Genomic DNA, 23,612 nt, shown 5'->3' on the forward strand with positions numbered 1-23,612 from the left:
TTTATAACGATGCCTTGATGCATATGAACATTGCATTATAAAACTAGGAGCAATAATTCATCTTTAATAGAACAACTAGATAAGTTTTGAAAAAAAAAATTGTAACAACATAAATAATTTAGGCTATGTAAATTTAACGGTTTAAATAAACACTGAAAATAGCTTGTGCATACTACCAGACATCAAATATTGAAACTTACCCCAAATACATAGGCTACATATTAAATTCTTAACGTCAAATTTAGAGAACTATTTTAGGTAAAAAAAAAAAAACAACAACAAAACTAATATTCCAAATAAAAATTTTTTGGTTGGGAAAGATTTTATTTTAGTGAGAATTTTGTTGTGAAGACCCCGTGTAATGCTTTTTAGGAACCATGAAATGATTGAGCAAATTCAAGTTGTGTGCGTTATAAGGATGGGTGGACCTAGAGTTTATAAAATATTTTATTATTTAAATTTAAATGAACAAATATTAAATTTTCTCATTTATGACTAGTTAGTTAGTCAACAAAAAATCTCCTGCCTTTTTCCCACTTATTTTATAACCATTGTAAAACATTTATTAGGGATGGACGGGTCCCGAAATTTCGGGAATTTTTCGGGAAAAAAATATTCCCGATTATCGGGACGGGATTACAATTGACTCGGGAATTTTTCGGGACGGGATTTGGTCCGATCGTCGGCGATTTTTCCGCTTCGCGAGTGCCGATAACGCCGTTATTGCGAGCGATAGGTCCGCGAACGCAGGAGACGAAGTCATACCGACGATCGCGCCGTGACCGCGAGTCATACCGACGATAACCCCGTGATCGCAAGTCATACCGACGATCTCGCCGTGACCGCAAGTCATACCGACGATCATGCCGTGACCGCGAGTCATGACGACGATAACCCCGTGACCGCGGAGTCCTACCGACGATCTCGCCGTGACCGCAAGTCATACCGACGATCGAGCCGTGACCGCGAGTCATACCGACGATAACCCCGTGACCGCGGAGTCCTACCGACGATCGCGCCGTGACCGCGAGTCATACCGACGATAACCCCGTGATCGCGAGTCATACCGACGATCGCGCCGTGACCGCAAGTCATACCGACGATCATGCCGTGACCGCGAGTCATGACGACGATCGCGCCGTGACCGCGGTGTCATACCGACGATCGCGCCGTGACCGCGAGTCATACCGACGATAACCCCGTGACCGCGGAGTCATACCGACGATCGCGCCGTGACCGCGAGTCATACAGACGATCGCGCTGTGACCGCGAGTCATACCGACGATCGCGCCGTGACCGCGGAGTCATGCTGACGATCGAGCCGTGTTCGCGAGTCATACCGACGATAACCCCGTGACCGCGGAGTCATACCGACGATCGCGCCGTGACCGCGAGTCATACCTACGATCGCGCTGTGACCGCGAGTCATACCAACGATCGCGCCGTGACCGCGGAGTCATGCTGACGATCGAGCCGTGTTCGCGAGTCATACCGACGATCATGCCGTGACCGCGAGTCATACCGACGATAACCTCGTGACCGCGGAGTCATACCGACGATCGCGCCGTGACCGCGGAGTCCTACCGACGATCGCGCCGTGACCGCGAGTCATGACGACGATCACGTCGTGACCGCGAGTCATACAGACGATCACCCCGTGACCCGCGAGTCACAAGTTACTATAGGTACCTGTAAATTGTTACCCATTTTTTGGTTTTTATAGATCAGTGCCACAAATGGTAAAAATTGATTTCGTATGTCTTTTTTTGGTAACTGCAATACAGTACTTTCTTTTTATGCACAGAAAAAAATCCCGTCCCGTCCCGTCCCGAAAATCGGGAAGGAAATAAAAATCCCGTCCCGTCCCGTCCCGAACTAAAAATTCAATCCCGTCAATCCCTAACATTTATATTTCATTTGAATAGCTCTATGTGTAAAGACATTGATTTATTTAAAACGCTGTGGGATTTTTAGCTTGTTTGGAGAAATATTAATAATTTTAAATAATTTCATTTTAAATAGGCCTAATGTTTTTTTAATATTGTAAATCAAACATCATATTTGTGACATATGCAAGATTACTCAAATAGATGATGGAACAATTCTAATGAAGTGATCACGATTAGATGAGGGGGGGGGATAAATTAGTATAAAATATGTAACCTTCCATAACAAGTCATCCAAAACTTGCTCTCTTGGAATAGTATAATTAAAAACAGTGAATAACCATACAATTAACACAACACAATCACCCGTGATGAACAAAAACACAAGTAACAAAACTATGACATAACTGTGTACAACCACAATTTACATTGAACCAATGAAGTAAATGTTGATAGATCCCAAAATCAAATCAACAAAAATTACCTCGCGACTTGTTTCAGAAAATTGAAAATGAATTTTAGTCCTAAATCAGTGGTTGAAACGTGTTCAAAAAAGCATTGCACATAAGTATGGCCTTGGAAGGTTCCAACGGTAGAATACTAAGCGTGGCAGAAAAGGTAAACTTGCTAGTCTGGTAGCAGACATAATTTCAGTTGCATATAGTTTCAATTCCACGAAGTTTAGTTGCATTATATAAAGAGCTCTAGAATACATGCTCTGTAACTTGTAGAAGCAGATGCATTAAAACTGAAGTTGCATTGAGTAGGTTTGACATAACATGGATGAAACCAAACAGAAATAATGTGGCAATGTACAGGGGCCTTACCAGAGTGTTCAGCAGGATATACAAGTAAAATTTAAGGTTTTTTAGGTTCAAAATTTCCAGGTAAAAGCTTGTCCATGAAAAAAGAAACCCTAGTACCTATTTGTTAGACATTTCCAATCACAAATATGATTCTATAACTCCAAAACCAAATCTCAAATTTAAGTGATATTACCATAAAATTTATTAATAATCTACTCATAATTTAATTCTCTGTTATTTACATACATAAATCAATTGTAAGTCTTAAATTTTCAAAGTGGTTGACACCAGGATCACAGTAACATTGTACTCATCCCCCGAAAACATAAAAAAACCCTTTATGAACTCTTGTGACACCGTGATTGTCTCCTGCAACGGCTGCAACCGCAGCAATATATCTTTTGCAGTCTCGCCAACACCAAAGTCGTCTCAGGCGATTGTCATTTCCTCGCTACAGGTGACCAAGTTAAAGGAAAACCAATACGCACGGAAATAGGATATTGGAGGTCGTTACGAATTCTCCAGTCCCATACAAATTACGTACAATTAACAAAAAGGTAAGTTTTCCTGGCTGGACACCTCGTTTGCATCAATCAAAACCCACATATTATTTTAACGTCTCACGCTATCCAACTCACCATGCTCATCTCTGACAGGTTACTCTTGCTACTTGCTATCGAGGGAGCTCGGTTATCCTCGATGTCTCCCTCCTCACTCTCCACCGAGCCACCGTGTCGCGCCGACGTCTCTTTGAGGAAGTGGTCGAGGTACGACATCTGGGACGAGGGTCGCTCCAGAACTGCAAGCGACACAACACAGTAAGCACCCAAGCTACACGAGACATGCACTCTTCACCAACACAAACAGATAACATAGATACACAAATGTTATGTAAACATACCTTTCCCATGTTAATATTTAATCTAGGCCTAGTTAAAAAAAGAATTTGAATTGAGCCAACAAAGTATGCTTATGCTACCATTTGCTTTATTATACACCAAATATTAAACAATACCAAACAGAATGAGCAGCTTGTTGTAAACTTCAGTAAACAAACAATAAGTTGATGAGAGACAGCAATAAAAACCAACATGAAATATTATATTCGTTAGCATGGCGGTAAATGGGATAATTAAGGACTTGACTTAAAGATTGAGGAGAAAGTGGATATTTTCCCCAATTATAATTATAGTTAATATGAATGGATAGAATAAAAAAGAACAATCCCAACCCTATAAATTAAAGTAAAAATAATATCAAATTAACACATATCATAAAAACATATGCACGTTATTTGTAAAAGAAAGTTTGATAGATCAATCAAAAATGCCAAAAAACCTGTAAAAATTATCTTAATTTCCAATAATTTTCAAAAAATGCAACTCATACCACCTGTTAAGACAAAATACTCATGCTTATGGAGAAATGTTGTACCGAGTGTCCTCAAAAGATAAGTACAATTTCATAGATTAGCCAAACTGTAATTTTTCAACGTACAATGTTTTAATGAATGTTTAGTTTTACTTGTAATTTTTGTCAAGTTTTTTTATGCGTAGAGATATTGTGACCTAAAATATGAAATGTTTACTGGTAGATTTAATGGCCGGGGTTGGTATACTGGCTTCCTAGTTTTCCCGACATCACTTCATGTGACTTTTCCTTATCCGGTGAATAAAGGTCATTGTCTTCTTGTCAAAAACATCCGTTAATGAACTAAGAGAGGAAATCGTGAATGCCTTTCTTCAGGAATAAAAAAAAACAACATTTCCATTTAAATGCATGTGTAAAAATCTGTTACCTAGTAGCTATTACCGTTGGTGGCACGGTAAGACCTAGGCCCGGAACTGACTTACTTTTTCATTTTGATGTCCCTAGAGGCCAAAAACACCAACAGTTCAAAATGTTTTTATATATCATATAGATTTATATATGTGTCCGTGAATGCGATAACTTGAGTAATTATTGTCCGATTTTGATAAAATTTGGTTTGAAGGTGTAGGTGGAATACACTTGAATGAGTTGAGTTTACAAACCAACATGATCGGACAATGGGAACGGGTTTTAACAGGGTAAAAATTGGGTTTTCTCATTATTGACCCTCAAAACACAAAATTTCCCAATTTCTTTCTAGACCATTATAAAGAGCTTTTGCTTGTTTATGGATATATTTTGATCAAACTTGGCAAATTTATTTATTCTATATCTATTCTATATAAATTTTACTAAAAACACACTTTATTAGCTTCCCTGTATCAGCAAACCTAAGTACTCGTTAAACCTAATGTTATTTAAATAGATTTAATTAAAAATCAATTCACGCAAATGGAAATTCGCTTAGTCTGCAGATTTGCTGTGACAGGGGTATTTTATTTAAACTCTGCTCAAGGAAAGCCATAGTAACAGTTTTAAGGAAAAGTTGTTTTACAGGTAAAAATTGAACTATAATTTAAATTAAACTACCATGGAAACCATTTAAACCAGTTGAAATTTAAAACTTAAGACAAGAAGATGCACCGCACGTGAGTCTAGATTAACATTTTTTATGGTGATAATAGCTATAAGATTAGTTCAGTTGTAGCATTAGAGTACTTCATATTGTAAATTATTATATCCCAAGTTATAAAAGAATATTTAAATACTGACAAGTTCCACAAAAGAAGAATAAGACACTACTTCCCTGTGCTTAGACTTAAATGCTTAGGATTGCTCAAGCACTCAAGTTCCATATTGGTTCGGTAACCTTAACGTGGCAAGTGGGTGAGAGTCCGTTGGACTTAGTCACTCAAAAAACTGTTGTTGTACAGGTAGATGTTGCTGAACCATCAAAGAAGATATGAAGAGATTAACAGAGAAATACTCTTCACTTCAAGACTGAATCAACTGAAAAGGATTATGACCATTATTTAGGCCCTCCTTTTTAAAATTTCAATGGAAAAATCTTAAAATAATTATATTATTGAACATGATAGATCTACATAAAAAAAAAAAAAAAAACTAAACCTTACTAGTTCATGATATTCTTTACATTTTATTGCTACACAATTACAAATTTTTAAATACCAAGCAATGCAGTATCATGTACAGTTTCAAGTAGTTTGTTGTAGCCTGATTTATTTTTTATTATAGTTTTAAAACCAAATTCTTACATTTAAATTTATTATTTATTATCAACATTTTCTGATATGCGGTTTTGCGATTACGAGTGATGGATAATTATTTCAAATGGCAGAGTACTCCTCAGTCACCCCATAATTTGGCCCGAATTCCAAATTTGTCAGGGTACCTTAGGAGGCTTTTAGACGATAAACAACTAATGATCGGGTAGGCAATGTATCAAGGACTGTGTCCTTTCTTTGGATTCCGCTTCAAAATCTGTGGTAGCCAGGTGCTGATCAGTGGGGTGTTTGTTGTTGCATTGACTAGTGCCGGAATATCCTCGCTGGAGTGGCGCCCGGCTTGAGGAAGGCCCAATGTCGGCAAACATTCTCTGATAACACTGAATTCCGGAGTCTGAATGACTCAGTCCCCTCAGATGGTAGAGGTTTCTGTATACAGAGGGCCGCTGAGCGCTGCAGTGGTGGGTGTGTAGGCTGTCTTGGGTTCTGCCCAGATTGTCTGCATATCGCTTCTACTGTTTGATCCCTTTAGGGTGCGGATGTAAAAACCTATGAAATACTCCCTCAAATCTCCCTGATACAGTAGGCATGTTAGGCTCCCAATGTTTAGAGTAGGAACTGAAGATCTGCGGAAATCTCTACTAGTGCCCCTTGACTCCGACCTTAGGGTCGTGATAAGACTACAGTTATTCCCCCTTGGGAGACTGGATTGGAAGAAAGAAATATTGAACATCTGAACAGCTCCCTTAACTCCGACTCTATGGTTGGTTTGTGAAGGCATTTATGGATTCCCTAAAAAATTCAAGCAAAAGAGAAACAAAGAAGAACAACAGATAAAAACGAAACGTCAAAAGTGAAAACAAGGTCCACCACGAAGGCAAGTTTGAACACTCAAGGCAATACACTTGAAAATCACTGGATTGGAAATCAAGAGAGTCTACAAAGAACAACAGCTGTCTGAAGAAGACCCTGAAACCTTTGGATCTTAGATTTAGATTTTAGATTTAGATTTAGATTTGTTGTCATGAGAGCCGAAGCCCCCTGACTGCTTACCCGGTACCTATCCTACAGGACATACCCGGGCCCCATGATGTAGGCCGAAGCTTACGCATCAACCTTTAGCACATCATGGGCGGATGACTTAAGGTCATCAGGCTCGCCGGCTGCCGAAGCAGACCCTTCGGAAAGAGGGTTGCCCCTCAATCCTAACCAGGGATTCCGGCTGCTTGTTTAAGCGTCACTCCACCTGGGTTCCACTAGGTCGGAACCTAGAGGTCCATAGTAGAGCGCCCCGACGCATTTAGTGCAAGCAACACTCGGGACCTATCTCATCCCTGACAGGCAGAACCCGCCATCGATAGCCAGGAGGAAGGGGACCATCAGAACGCTGACGGGGGGAACCCCAACCTCCCATTTACACCGCTGCCCGATCGAGGCCTGACCCATTGCTGGGAACCAGAGATATCCAGAGCGATAGATCCCCAGATACCCCTGGCGGGCTCGGACCCAGCACCCGATCTACTTCGTTTGCCCGTCAGACCCAACATCACTGCCAGGCCATCAGGGTTTCCCAAAAGGAGGCAGGTATAGAAGTGGGACCCACCCGGATGAACCTATCCACCAGAGGTGGCGACACCCTTGACTCAATTGAGGTTCCGGGAAGAACCCCCCACACTCAAGATAACCATACCGTCCGTGCTCAGAGACAGGGATAGGTTTGCATAAGTACCTACAAACCGTTGCCCTCACACTGCGGAAAGTTACGTTGCCCTTGAGTGTCCCCGTGAGCTGCGGGTACTTGCCCGTTTTCACCTCCAGGAAAGGTTACTTCCAAAGTCGAGGATTTGCCCACTGAATGCTGGTCGCACACCACAAGCAGGCCGAAGCCCAAAGTACCACAGACACAGGTAGGTTAGAGATTATGATGTACTTCCATCTCTCCTAGAGCTAAACACCCCTCCATCCTGGATAAAGGAATGTCACTGGGACCCGATGCCCAGTCGACCATGTCTGTGGCCAACTTGAAATGCCGATACCAACACGGAGCATTTACCTCCCCTCTGGGGGCTAGGTATTTCACCTCCCAGGACGAGGCTACTTCCAAAGTCGAGGATATGCCTCACAAAATGTCAGTCGAACACAACAGGTAGGACTCAGTCACAACCACAGTTACAGGTAGTTGAGGAGAGGCGGAATTAACGGCGTCACTGAGAGCTAAACACCCCCCCCACCCTGAATGGAGGGAATGTCACTGGAGGCTCCCCCTAAGGGGCTGGCGCTTACCAGTCGTCCATAACTGTGGTCTACCTGAAGTGCCGGGTCTGACACCGGGCAGTTACCTCCCCTCTGGGAGAGCTAGGGTCCGCGTGGTCGCCCAGGCCACGAACCCACGCAAGCGTGAGCCCCCTGCGGTAAACCTTTGGATCTAGACAAAAAGGTAATTTTCACCACACTATGATGTTTTTGGCTGTATTACATACGTTAATTGGTGGCTGAAAGTTACGTTTTGCTGGCCATGCCAGCTGTCATCGAAATTTGGGGACCGAGCAGGTTTTTACAGGCCGGGGCCGCAAAATCAGCTGTCCGCTTACTTACTTAAAACATGAATGCATTTTAAATACACAATCAAAATCCATAGCATTGCAATAGAATTGTGTTATTGTCGCCGTTGCCTAGCAACTATTTATTTTTATTTTTGCTGATTCCTCAAATTATTTCTTTACATAACCTTAAAGTTGTAGTTGTGTTGACTATCAGTGTGCATTATTATAGTGGTGAATAGTGGTAATAGGGTATAGTGTGGTGAAAAATAGCGTTCGTACCACGGGCCGAAATGGTTTTGCAGCTCTCGATCGATTTAAGTTCTCGACTTCGTCTCGAACTTAAAAACTATCTCGAGCCGGCAAAACCTCATTTTCGGCCCTAGGTACGAAATATACTATTTCTCAATAAAGAAATATTGTATATAGTACGTTGTATAAAAGATAAGTTAGTCATAAACTTTAATTTCATATCTGGATAGTCCCAAAAATATCTATCTCTCACCCACTGCCAAAATACCTTTACATCAGTAAAGGTTAAGTTTACCAGAACCAATCTACAATAAAATATATTTTGTTACAAATTATGTACTAAATATTGTTAAGGTGTGTCGTAAGGTGATTTAATTACATAACCTAAAACTGTATTACATTTAATGACAAAGTAGCCTGCTGTAGTTTAAACATAGATGACAAACTAGATATGTACAGAAATAATAGGTATGAAATGCATGTCAATGAGACATACATGTTTAAAGACGTGGTTGGCAAGTTTTTCAAGTAAAAATTATTAAATGCTTTAACTGGGAGAAAATTAAATTAAATCCCTTCATCTAACTGTTTCAGTGAAAATTGAGTGCTTAATTTACCAATTCTACCAGTTTTGGTCAAAGCGGGAGTTCTTCAATGATAATTCTAACAAGGTGGTATTTTAGTGAATTTCCCATAGGGAATAAGCTATTAGCGTAGGTCTCACGGTAAGACCTGGACCAATTTAATTTTTAATTTTGATGTCCCTAGAGGCCAAAAATACCACCTGTTCAAATTCATATACATATATGACGTCCATTAGCCCGATAACTCAAACAAAAGTTATCCGATTTTGATCGAAGTTATGTCAGGAAAAAAGGAAGTTAGGTTTGTTCACCAACCTCACCTATTGTATCTCATAATCAACAATTTCAATTTAAGGTCACAATATCTATTCAGATGAGCAAGCTTGCCAACAATTGTCTGTAAAACTAAACTGTCATTTGTGGCCGAATCAACACAGGTAGAGCTTTGTATGTAAAAAAAAAAAAAAATATGGCTTGGGTATGAAATTGTACTTATCTTTTGTGGACACCCTGTACTTAACGTTATGCCGCATTACAAAATGTGCATGCAAAAATACTCCCAAGGCTTACAATAGTGACAAATACATTTATAAAACAAAAACATTGTTATAAGTTCGATACAATTTAACTGATGGCATCAAGACGATAAAAGTAGTGTCAATATGATAACTTACATAGTACCAAAGTGTGGAGTACATTAAATTAAATAAAGAATCATGTTATTGTTTAGTTTGCCTTATTCAGTTTTTGTTTTACAACTATTTGTGGACATGGACATATTTAATAAGTTAAAAAAACCCAAAATAAAAAATAATCTACCCCTACTGTGTTGGAAGAAAATAAAATGTTTACTTATACATTTAGAGGTTACGTATAGTTATAATTGTTCTCGTAATTATTTTTTGGAGATTGTAATTCTTAACCATTGATTGAAATTATTCGAGTTTCATTGGTAAATTTCACACCTTTTAAAATACAGCCAACTATAAACCCCTGGACCAGATCTTCTCTTTACACAACTAAAAATTACGCCTCATCACTTCTGCACTGTAAAAATTGTGCTTTGTAATGAATTAAATATATGGTCTAATACAATTTGTTTGTAAAAATTCCTGTCCAAAATAATACAAGTTAGTAAGAAAATATTTTTAGAAGTAAAAAAATATGCGAACTGTTATAAATAAAAACAAGTTATAGTAAAAAGAGTTAACATTCATTATATGATCAGTAACACACTAAGTCTAAAAATCAAAGAATCATGCTGCATGGCATCATTATCAGAAAAAGCAATTCTTGACTTTGTAGCATGCCATAGTAAATATGATAGAAACATACTCCGTAAATGTTGAGAAGCTAAACGAATTTCAACACCTGTAATTTAGGCCAACTATTACTTTCATAGATTAAAGTATTGCAGCATATGAATAAAAAAAAAATATTCTGGACATTTTTTTAATTTGGATTTGACAAAGATAGAATGTGTTCTTTTCATCTATCTATATACAAATTGTTGATCTATTCCCTGTTATCCTGAACTAGATCTAATCCTTGACCTTTTCAATAAGTGATAATATTGTATTTTACTAAGAAACAAAAAACCAATTACTTTAAAATCTCAAATTAAATTAGAGTAAATCGCATAAAACAGAAATATTACATATATATTTAATTTATATATTTATTTTTAAAACAATACAATAATAACATTAACTATGTATTTATAATGATGGTATTACAAATTAACTTAACGTTTCTATATAAAATCAAACTGCAAGTAAATAACAACTCATTAGTGTTTATGGGAATTAGCAAATAAAAATACAGTGTTATTTTAAACTTTGACTAACACTTTTTTTTTAAATAATCAATCCCTAAATGTGTTAGTTTAAAAACTTTTGTTAAAACAACACAACAATAAAACACATTTAAAACAGAAAATTGCTTACCGTTGACTACATCCCCAAAGGCTGCAGAGACAAAAAAGGATAAGTAAATCATGGACTTAGAAACAGTCTATAGATCTTAAATCGAAGAGATGTTTTGGACAATCATATACTCAAAGAGTAAAATAATCTTTAAATCTGTAGTTGAGTAAATATTAACTCTTCTATTAGTATAAAAGATTTGTTGTTCAACTCTTCATATTTAACCTTTAGTAATATTCTTGGCAAGGATATCTTGAACAAACGGCGCAAACTAATAACTGAATTCGAAGACGTTCAATTCAACATCCTGGCCTAGAGCCTTTCCTTGAACAAAACTGAATCCGAAGACAGCTTATTTGATTAAAGGACATGGGCATGGGATATATGACGTTGAAAAGTGCATAATCTATATTCAAAATTATGAAAGAAAGTTTAAGAATTAGCAAAAACACATTTTGTTTAAAAATCGGGTCTGACTTAGGGGAGGTACGATTGAGGCATTAGTTCAAAATTCCTCCGTGAACAGCGCTGTAGTAGAGAGCACTTTGGCAATGAAGGTTTAAGTTACTAATCACAAAAATAGTTCTGTTCATAAAATAAAATTATAAATGCCTCAAATTTAATTTTATTATTTTTTAATTATAAAATTAAACTATCATAACCTAACCGAACTAACCAAACTTGCTGATAATAAAATAATACAGTATAACAAAAGTTTAGTAATAGAAAAAATAAATTCTGTTTATTAAATAAAACTAGAAATTGCTCAATTAAAATTTTATAATAACTTAATAATAAAAACTCTCATAATCGAACCAAACCAACCAAACTTGCTGATAATGAAAAACTCTTGGACAAAAAGTTAATGTTACTAGCGGGATTCGAACCCGGGAGCTACAGCATATCAGCCCGGCACGCTAACCACTAGACCACCGAGGCCGATGGTTTTAGCTCGTATTGTTACGGTAATGGCGTTCCCTCAGCTAATAAGAAGCCCACAGCTGTCATCGTTGCCTCTTCTGTACCTCCCCTGAGTAAATACCTTAAAAATCCTACACCAAACATTTTTTTTATCACATTTTGTGGTTTACACCATTAAGTTTTCAATGTATCTTAATCTTTTCCTTTGTCGTTTGAATACTTTACCAACTTGGCTGGACATAAAATATAAATAAATAATTAACTGTAAAAAAAATTAAAACATATTATAACAAATTGTAACACTTTAAATAAAAGTTAGTGTTTAACAACACAACAAAAAATGTTAACACAAGATTTTATGTTGTAGTCCACTCAAGATTACTGAAGCGTTTCAAATATTTTTTTTGCTGGATGAAATAGTACTAGATTCATTTGCTTGAAATATTCAGAAATTATAAAAAATAAAGTTAAAAATTATCATGGTTTAAGCTTTTACAATTTGTTTCATTGGTCCAAGTATGTTTAATAAGTTTACATTGCATCCAACGAACGATCTGGTAATTTAAGAAAGTTAGGATTTATGAAAAGCAAATTTTAAATGACTTTTTGAAAACCCTAACGGCCCTAACTAGTTAATATGTTTTTAGATGATTCATCTAACTGTAAATAGCACACTCGTTGATTGGACATCTATAACGCTAACTATACATTTAAACATTAAACAGTTCTATCAAGAGAACCTAACTATACCTGGCCACCTGAAATGGACGTTTTCCATGCATTAAAAGCAAAAGCGTGGGCTTTAAGTTTCAACAGGCCGACAAGGGAATAAGTGATATAACAACTGTCCCTTCGATAGATTTAATCGAGGCCACATGAAACGGACAAACTACTGGATTTTTTTTCAGACTCTTATAGACGATGAAACAATAAGCCTTGAACATGCATATTTGAATTTTGTTTGCAGATAAATTAAACCCAATCAATGTAAGATTACTTCAATTTTGCTACATTATTTGTAGGGATGGTCAAGTCTCGAAATTTCGGGAAATTTTAAATCTCGTTACACGAGACGAGATTTCTTTTTGCCCAAGATTTTTATCGAGACGAGAATTAAAAAAAAAAAAAAAAAAATTAAAAACGCCTGCAGAAAGTCAATGCAATACCCGCAATACAGGAGCGTGTTGTAGTTGCGTTTCCTTTGCGAAGGTGTTCTTATTTAATTAATTCTTCAAATGTAAATATTACTTTAATTATTTTAATAACATTTGAGAAGTTTTGTTAAGTGTTAGCAGTGTGAGGAATGTTTTATTACTATAAAAAAAGTCAAAACAAGTAATATTTTATAAAAATTAATATTTTATTTTATGATTTATTTTATTATGCTGATGTTTTTTAATAAAAGATTGTAAATATTCTTGCCTATTATCATTATTTTTGTATTTAAACAGTCATCTAACAATGTTACAAAATTAGGTAACAATTCCGAACGTGCATTTCTCGTTGTGTATGAGAAGGGAAATCCCGTCTCGATCTCGTCTCGAAATTTTATGAGAAATAAAAAATCTCGTCTCGTCTCGTCTCGAAACTAAAAATCCAATCTCGTCCATCCCTAATTATTTGACTAGTGGGGTTTTAATGAATATGAAGCTACTCATAACTTCTCTTTAGACAACCACAGTACAAACCTTGAAAAAAATTACCATTAACAGTTCGTTTAGTAATGTACAAATAAAAACCATTTTAAATGTAAAAAGTTTAAACACTTTTATTTTGTTTTATGAAAAAGAGAACCGCCGTCTATCTGGTACTAAGGTTAGTTAAGCTCCACAAAAATGAGGAAAAAAGTAAAACCAAGTAAGAAAACTCAGTTAATATAAAACAAACTCATCTAAATGACACTAAATCACTTTTTTCACTGCAACAAAAACAAAACAGCAGTTGTTTGGTGTAAGCAACAACCACAGAGGTAAAATCAGTTATGGATTACACCCGATTGAAACAAAAGCAAAAAGAGGTTAATTTAGGTAACTGATAATCACTGCATTTTTTAGTTTTGGGGAAAAATTAATTGATTGTATTCTCCGGAAAAAATGTTTAAGAAATCAATGGAATTGGTAATTAAAAACTCAATAGAGTAGCCTATGCTGAAAAACTATAAAATATTTTACATAATAAAAAGATTTAAGTTTTCAAATTTTACACATTTGAACTAAGACATGAATAAAAATAAAAAATAAAAACGATAGATTGATAAAAAAAATAATATTTTACAATGATTTTCTGACAAAATATATTGAATCAACAAAAATGGATTTCTTTAAAATTTGTGGAAAATAAATAGATTTAGTTAGAGACAAGCTAACGCGAACCTAAGGGCCTGTGCTCGAGTCGGCTATTGTTTACTGTATTTGGAGCTTCTTTCAAATAAAATTTGATACAACATTTTACACAAATCTGTCAACATTTACATATTTTAATTTGCTTCTAGTAATGGAATAAAATATTTAATGTAGACCAATTTGTGTTAAATTTGGCACCAAATAAAAAAAAATTTTTTGAGCACCAAGCGGTAGAACCTGTGAACAAATAGCCAGCTAGGATACAAGTCCAACCATTAAGCCATGTTAGCTTGTTCATGACTATACGTTGGTTAAATATCATAAAAAGGAAATCTGACTTTGGCAACGTTGAGTGAGGGACGAGATGTTATCGCGTTAGTATCACTGTCTGGGCGGGGGCGCAACTTGCAACGCACACTCTACTTTACCATTAGCGGTGGCCAGGTGGTTTCCCTTATCTCAGAAATACATTCGAATAAGCAGCAGAAGAAGTCCCCAAAGACAGCTGGTGACTCCAATAAACAGGGGCATTTTGTCTACAAATAAACATTTGCATCAACTTCCGCTACAGCAGCTTCTAAAAGGCACGTCCTTTGCGTAGTACTTGAGTTACTTCCAATATTTTTGTCCTCAAATAACATTGATAGCCTTTTGAGTTACGTCAACTCACTTAAAAAAACCTGAGAAAGGTCTGAAGTGTAAAATGTTAAATATTGTATTGAATAAAAAGGGATTTTTAGTCCTTGAATTATCGTCTTTGAATTTTGAAGAGAGTTTGTATACATGTTAAATATTACACTAATTCTTCTAAATTAAAAATCAAATTCTTCATTTTGTTTTGTTCGAGATAATATGCAAAAATATTCTTTGTACTTGTTTGAGGTAGTGGAAATATGCATATTTTATTTTTTAGGACTCAAATTGTAAAGCCACAATTCTGCTTTAAAATTTATTCCCTAAAGCTCAGAAGTGTTTGCTAAAAAGCCTGAAATAAATCATGGAATAAATAGAGGAATGAAAACCACATCATTTAGGAAGTCCAACTTACAAGGCAAATATATTTTTAAACATCGATTTATTTATACAAAATATAATTCAGAGATCACGATCTTGCTTGTAATGTGTTAAAATGATGATAAGGGATAAATATTGAGATTTGCCCGGAATCCAAATAAAGCTAATACTTAGCTAAATGTTTTTCGAATCTCTTTATTTTTAGATGTAAATATGACAACATTATTGAAAAAAAAAATTAAAATTTTTAATTGTCTAACCTTTCAGCTAAACTTGGGGATTTTATTTGCTCTTACACGTCTCCATGTGTTGCTTTGCTTTAGCGAATTTCCCCAATAGGGAAGAAGTTATTAGGCTACCTTAGATGAATTCTGTAAGAGCCCTAAACAAATTTATTTATTCATTTGATGTCTCCAGAGGCCAAAAACACTTTTTGTCCAAATTTGTTTATAATATGTGTCTGTGAACACAATAACTCAAGAAAAAAAAAAAAAAAATGTTGCATGGATGTGTAGGACAACATTAAGCAGAATGAGTTCCTGAGCCAACAAGATCAGGTAATGGTTATTAGGGTGTTGGGTGGTATGATATTTTAAAAGTTTTCAATTGTTGGTTTAATTGTTACATGTGACATGAAAATGCCCATTTTCATTACATCCATCATATAGAGCTTAAAAAAGAACCAATTTTGTATATTGAAGCGTTGTTGTAGAATAAATGGCTCCATAGAAAATTCCAAGAAAATTGAATATTTAAAATTGCCATTTTGTTCTTATAGAGAAAAAGTAAACCTATGTTGCTTGATTATCAATAAATTTTGATCAATTTAGGCAAATTTATTTCTTTTAAGCTAAACTATACAATCAACATTTTACAAAAACAAAAGCACTATTTTCCCTTCACGGTAAACAGCAAACCTAGGTCATGGTTAAACCTAATTCTATAAATAGGGAATAAATTCAAAATATTTAAGGAAAAATGTTAGTAAAAATCCAATCAGGCGATTTTAAAATTCCTTGGTCTGCAGGAATGCTGCAGCGGGGGTATTTGTAGTAATAACCAACCCAAATATTGAACTAATAATAAAACAGCTCTTGTAAATGTTATTTATCAGTGAAAAATTCAATTTTTTATACATAAATGTTTGCTTCACATAAACCCAAGGCTAAAAAATCACAACATAAAGTACTGATGAATTACAAACAATTATTGAACCAAAGTTTTTGGGTATCAAAGGAGAAATTAACAACAAATAAACCCCATTTTAAATACCGACTATTGTTTATAAAGATTTTTCTTCCCAAGATTTGACATACAAGAATAAATGACATAATTCCGTCTTTCTTTTTCTAGATAATATCCTGACAAAAAACATTTTTAATCACCCATAAACTATACACAAGATTAATATAAATACACTTGATGAATGGAAAATAAAAACAAAGGAGAGAGAAAAAATACAAATGTAAACAAAGTTTATTTTTAAAACACTGTAGAGGATATATATATTAGTAATATCTAGTACTAGTAGTAGTCTATTGTACATGCACTATTTTATAGAGTTTTGAGGAAAAAATGGAAGGACAAAAATTACCCAAAGTAAATAAATAATTGTAACACCTTCAAAGGATCACCACAAGGTTAGTTCATATGATAATAATAGTAGTACCTTTATTATAAAATATTTTAATGTTTGGTGAAAAAAAAACATGCAGCATCACAAAAAGTCTATACAGTAGGACCTCGATTAACCAGAAGCGGATCAACCGTGGTTAATATACATACGCCTCTAAAATTGTGTTACATAGCTAACCTCATTGTAAAAAAAAAATTATAAAATATGTTTCTCTTTAGTTGTTTATTTATTTGTAGTAGGCTTCCACATTATTGCTTTTGAAACATCACAGTTCATTTGACAAAAATAAAATTGAAGCAAGACAATAGACAATCTGCTCTTACACAGCTGTGTGTCACAACAGTTTGTGATTGAAAGTAACCATGACAACTTTAGTAGCACGTGATTGGGTGATTAGTTTGAAGAAGCTGTGATTTGAAATGTTACAGTTCTATTACTAAACCAAGGTTAATGACTTAACGATTGCGCAATATTGTATTTTGGTGACTTAATATGCAAATTTGAAGTTTTATGCTTTTTTATGGGTTTGTAATATATTTTTATGTCATGTTGGATTGACGTATCAGTTTTCCATGGTCTCCCTCCCCCCACCACCCCGGATAATCGAGGTTTTACATAGGTACCACTAAATTTAGGAGATAACTTCAGAAGATCAACCACTTAGCTACAGGACCAGTCAGTGGATATTGTGAGAATATGTCAGAATTGCTGAGAATTCCAAGTATAAAAGCGTAACAGTTTTAAATTGATTTTTACAGTAACAAAAGCACAGTACTCAGCTAAGCAACGTGTAATACACAACGTTATAAGATGGAAACAAGTAAAATATTAAGAGAAGTTTAGAATTGTTTTGAACAAAATAACTTTATCTTGCTTTACAAGGGGTTTTATATTTAGGGGTTATTATATTCATTAAGGTGTTATTTAAAAAACAAGTTGGATGATATCAATGTTTTATTGATTGATACAAAATTACAATATTATAGCAATACATAATTAACTAAAAACTGGAACTCCTGAAAAATAATTTTCTGTCTTCGAGAAATAAGAAAAACTAAATAAAAAAAATTATTGGGAAGAGAATGTAAGTGATAAATAAATTTTGAGAGTGAAGAGAAAAGATTAAAATAAATATGTGGGAGTGCCCACATATATAAATAAACATAATAGAAGACAATGGCATAAGTTTTAGGATGGTTGTTGAAATAGCAAACTTATCTGAATGGAAAAGAGACCACATTGGAAACTTTTCACTGTACACGATTAAAATATTTCACCATACACAGAATTCTCTACAAAGGAAGTTTTAGTTCAACATTACAATATATGTCATCTGGTCCAAGATGACTTCGGAGTTGTGAAATATGTAACTCATTGTGTACAAAGTTTTGAAGTTTCTTAGGCAAAAATTCATTCTATTCCATTAAGGCAAGCCTGCTAACCCAACAACATTCCTTACAAAATAAACTTGGTTATGTTTTTTGAATAGTAAAACCAACCTTATGTTTTCCCAAAAGACAGCAATTGGTTTCTCTTTATTTACAAGTATGGAGGTATTCCACACACTTACTCTACTCATTAAATCCAACTGAGTATATATCAATCACACCACAAGTTATAACTGAGTACCACTTACTATCACAGCTCATTACTCTTTGACTAGCTTTAAGTAAGAATCCATTAGGTAAAAAATGACTAGAAGTTGTTACTAAGTGTCCGTTGACTATAGACCTACAGCAAGCAGCTACAACTACATCAGAGGCGAGAGCATGCAAGCGTCTTTACTCACATCCTTCGCCTGAGTCCAGACGACCTTGTAACTCCTTAATCTGCATCTCCTTGCGCTTCAACTCGTGAGAGATGCTGTCGTAACGCTGCCTGAAGTCTCGCAACTCTCTGTAAACACAACTTGATTAATATACGATTACACATGTCTTGGAATGTGTAACAAAATTCATCGTGTTCCTGCTAATAAGTCTCGACAATCCTTGTCTCGCCAGGTAAATAATTTGTTCTTACACTTGCTTTATGTTTAACTTCAGCATTTTAAACAATCAAAACAGTTAAACCTGAAAAAGCTGTAACAAACTGTTTTTTAAAGGAACTGGGTTTACTGAAGGAAAATCTGAATAGGCCAAATATACACAAGTAGGAACTTTACATAAAATAATTCACTTAATATCTGTTGTCCGGATTAGTTAATCAGGGTAGCCACACTACCCCTAGAAAAAATTCAACTTTTCCCAGTTGCCAGGTGTGACACCTTTTTACTATGTGTCAGTGGCTCCCCTAGCTCGGGTTAAGTCGAGCTGAGCCAAGCGTATATTTCCGTGATTGAGAAAAGCGTTTGAGAAGACACGTGATACGTGATGAACAATTTCGTAGCGATCACAGGTGATGTTCACGATTTCACCATGACCTCAGATGTTGTCAATTTTGGCTGTGACCGGGTAAAACGTTCACGATTTCAGATTGCCAACCAGATATATTTCTGTTTCAAGACCAGCCACTTAAGTTCACTCATTGGGACAGGCACATTTGGCTTTTTCTTATGACTTCTAAGCTACTGTAACAGCTAGTGTGACTCATTGCCACTACATCACTATACAGGTTAGGTTAACAGTAACATTCGGTTGTGATCTAACCCTAGCATAAAATTAACATTGGGTTATTTCGAATGATAAAACCGCGTAGATGAATGTTTTCATTTTCCGTTTCACAGCAACCTCAACCAGTGAAGGACTTACTTCTGAGAGGCCACTAGATCAGATCTGGTCTTGCTAAGCTCCTCACTGATGGCTGTCTTGGCTTGTATCTCTGACTGAAGGCTGCTCTGTAGATTCAACAACTCCATCTTCTCAAGCTTCTGCGACCGACGATTCCTCCAATTTTTGTCCTGCGAATCACAACAAGTTAATCAACAGGATTAATCCACGGTCTTGTCCTAAGTGATAATATAACTGTCAACGAGGAAAACAACCTACAAGTTTTTACTGATTGCCAATGAAAAAATATAGTACAAAAAAATAATATTTGTACCCTCCGTTTAAAACCTTAGGACTCAAGGACTCAGAAAACATAGAAATATAAATTGACAGATAATATTTTATTACAAATGCCAATCGATGTTAGTAAACATTAGTTAATGGAATGATTTTCCAAAGACTAAATCCTGAGCGTAGCTTTTACTCCAAGTTTTGAGATACGGATAACTTGTGCTTAACAACCTACACAGTAAAACTTCAATGCTGAAATGAAATCCTAAGCAACAAGAGTGGCTTTTGGCAAATTCAACCTCAAAATCTTCATAACTTGGTAGTAAGAACCTACATCAGAATTGAGCCTTAACAACGTCCCATGTTTAAAACATTGAATCCCCCTGAGTGTTTCTAACAAGTTTACGCTGATTGTCAGTAGGGACTTACCGAGGTGGGGACGTTGGCTATGCCAGCATGTTTTAGGAACTCTAACTCTTCAGTCATCTTGGTGGCAAGTGCTTGTAGATAGCCTCTCGCATCCTTCTCATCACTCACCCTGAAATGTACAATAGGTGGGTTTGTGCAAGACTTCACTTCAACTACTACAGCTACCGGTACAGCATCTTATAAAGAAATTTTACTAGACAATAATTTACTATAAGTTGTGCAATTAAAATATCTAAAAGATTTAACTTACATTTGTTTAAAAAAAAAAAAAATGGTAATAATTTGGCCAATATTAATGCACATATTTGAACAATCTAAAAAATATATTTATAATTAATTGATCTAAATCTTAGGTACTAAATAAAGGAAAAATTTGTTAAATATTTGTTTTACAAAAGTAAATAATTTTTAAACGTCAATTTTTATTCAAGGAAAATCCATGTGGCTGATAAATTATTTTTTCAATTCAATCAATTATCAATTATTTAAGATGGGGACGCCACTATGTGCATATTTTAACCCAAATATGAGTGAAGGATGAGTGTAGAATGAGTGGCGCACGATCTTGTAGTCTTGTTAGTGACTAAGGCCGACATATTCCTTAGACACAGCTGTTAATTAATAGCAAATACAGCTAATGGCAACTAAGGGACCTACAGTTTATAGTAGAATCCGAAACCACATTTTTCCTTGTAATTAATGAATTGGTCTAATTATCAGGATAGTACTGCGTATCGTCGTAGTACTCACTAGTGCGGACGTTAATCCACACCAGGGAGCATTGCATCCACAGTGCATGCTTATAAATATCCACAATTCGTGACCTCCTAGTAGCTGGATTACAGGACGACGCCACCCGTCCCAGTTAAATAAATGTTTTTTATTTAACATTGTTACAAAGAGAAAAGCCCTCATTCTAATATATGGTAGGGGTGAGCAATGCATTGAATATGCATCAAAATTCCGATTCAATTTGAACTGATGCATCGAATTGCGATACGATTCAGTAAAGATCAAAATAACGGTTTGAATCATGAGGGAATGTTTTTTTATGTTAATATATTCCATTTTCCCTTTAGAATTAATTTTATCTACACTAGACCTAGAGTAGAAGTATATCAGCAACTTACTTAACAGATTGGTCCATGGACTACAAGTAATAAAAAATACCTAAAAGATATTATATAAATATTAACAAAAGTTGTTACCATTGTATGATCTCCGTAATCTGTGCCTCCCACTGAGCAATGGCCTCTTGTTTGGTTCTCAATTCCTCGTACTCATCTTCTCTCAACCTCCTCTCCGACTGTAGCCTGCTCAGTTCATCGCTCATCTACAAACAAGCGTTAGTTAATCTTCTAATATGCAAGAGTGTTGGATCCAGTTTATTGTTACTTACAGTATATCATAGATTATATGGTACGTCTACTTCGACCACAGCTTTTAAGTAAAATATAAATGGGTTGATTATGATTTCTCAAAGTTTTCAACAACAATTCTCTTGAATCTCTCACAGTCATGTCAACATCATGTTCATTCCCCTTCAGCAACATGGTGAATCTTTGATTCTGCAATCTTCTGTGATCGCAAAAATTTAATTGCTTGCCATCCTGGTGCTAATATAATTTAAATCCAATCAAAAATCACCAATAAGCTCGAGGGAAGAGGCTTTTATTGTGGTGGATAGATTCTGCCTTCCCAAAAAATCACTACATCTTCACAAAACCCTGTAACCACAGCTCTTGCACATAACAGAGCCATAGGAACTAAAACAACTCGTACCTTTTCCACCTCCAGAATGAGATTCTTGTTCTCCTCTAGCAGCATGAGTTTGTCTCTATCATGTCGTCGAGACAGCTCTGCAATCGTCTCTTCACTGTCCGTTAGATTCTCCAGACGCGAAGAGTCCAACTTATCTTTGGCCATTTGTACCTGAGTAAACATTTATACATTTTTAAATCGTTCAGGAAAAATATAGGCCTACCTACCTATCAATAAATCTTTAAACATCCCAATTACAGCCAAGCCATATTACCAACTGTTATCAGTCTAATAAGTATGTAAGGGTTTAAAATTACTTTACTAATATTCATAACAAATCTATAAAAAATATATTAACAAGAAAACCCCCTGTAATTTTGAACATCAAAAACATTTCAAATTTTAAATACTGACACAATGTTCGCAAATTTTTCTAGTGATTTAATACTAACATGGCTTTGGGAAATATTCATTTAATAAGTATTTATATGGTTTACTAGTACACTAAATTACTGTATAGTAAATTCAAAAGTTTGACATAAGCTTTATTTCAACTGGGATTACAGAGAGTTACTGGAAAAACAAGTTAATTTTTTTGCCAGATTTATTTAGTTTCTAAAGCTCCAAAATATTGTGTTCTAGACTAACTAATACTGTAAGCGAAGTATTACTTACTTTGAACTAGATTTCCCAAGGAAAACGAGAGCAACACATAGATAAATATATTAGCCTTATAGTTGCATGGAATAACAATAATCACACTACACTTTGGGGTAAAATACTAACTTAGTTAGATCCAGTACACCAAAAATATTTAATGTTTTCAGATGTTATTTAATATTTTAAACTCTTGGGAATATATTTAATACAAGTATTCTTTGGTTTATGGATGGGTGTAATAACATAATGTTCTTTAAAATACATTTAAATATAAAAAAATGTTCACCCTCAATTTTTCTGAAAAGATATGAAATTAAAGTTAGTTGGATTAAGGGCCCTTTCACACGAGGCCACTGGTTGCCCGCCACAGCTTTAACATTATTTTAAATGTGACCTTTCACACGCAGCCACTGCAGCTGCCCGCCACTACACAGTGGCCGAGCAGTGTCTCCTCGTGCAACTGCTAGTCGGCAACCGCAGTGGCGGCAACTCGTCGCGGGGCATTGAATTAAATGGGAGCTTTCACACGTAGCAACCAGTGGCCGCCACCGTGGATGAGTGGGCAGCCACTATTTTGAATCAGTTCACGTGCAGACTGCAAAGACAGACGCACTATGGTAGTTGTTGAGCGTTTTCGTGTTGACTTGTTTGTTTGTGAAAATGAGTGATCAGAAGAAAAATAAAGAGGACGTTGCTGAAAAAGAAAAAGACAAAGGAAAACAACAGAATAAGATAATAAACCAA

The 23,612-nt window shown here is 35.5% G+C and overlaps 1 protein-coding gene across 5 annotated transcripts in view; it reads right to left on the minus strand.

The window, feature by feature from the left end:
- Nucleotides 1–23,612, minus strand: part of LOC129001888 (serine/threonine-protein kinase MRCK alpha-like) — a 69,656-nt gene that overhangs the window by 16,675 nt on the left and 29,369 nt on the right. For 2 of the 5 annotated variants that reach the window (XM_054429347.1, XM_054429348.1), the window contains exons 17-24: nt 22,230–22,379; nt 21,656–21,780; nt 20,448–20,556; nt 19,770–19,918; nt 18,812–18,918; nt 11,131–11,151; nt 10,520–10,555; nt 3,331–3,491 (exon numbers count right to left, since the gene is read on the minus strand). In XM_054429347.1, the coding sequence (XP_054285322.1) occupies nt 3,331–3,491; nt 10,520–10,555; nt 11,131–11,151; nt 18,812–18,918; nt 19,770–19,918; nt 20,448–20,556; nt 21,656–21,780; nt 22,230–22,379 (858 nt within the window). The remainder of the gene's footprint in view (nt 1–3,330; nt 3,492–10,519; nt 10,556–11,130; nt 11,152–18,811; nt 18,919–19,769; nt 19,919–20,447; nt 20,557–21,655; nt 21,781–22,229; nt 22,380–23,612) is intronic. The other 3 variants (XM_054429349.1, XM_054429350.1, XM_054429352.1) reach the window with 3 other exon arrangements.

Source organism: Macrosteles quadrilineatus, unplaced genomic scaffold (genome assembly GCF_028750875.1).
Source record: "Macrosteles quadrilineatus isolate MER2022 unplaced genomic scaffold, UCM_ALF_1.0 Scaffold_8__2_contigs__length_117827958, whole genome shotgun sequence".
NCBI classification, from domain to species: Eukaryota; Metazoa; Arthropoda; class Insecta; order Hemiptera; family Cicadellidae; genus Macrosteles; species Macrosteles quadrilineatus.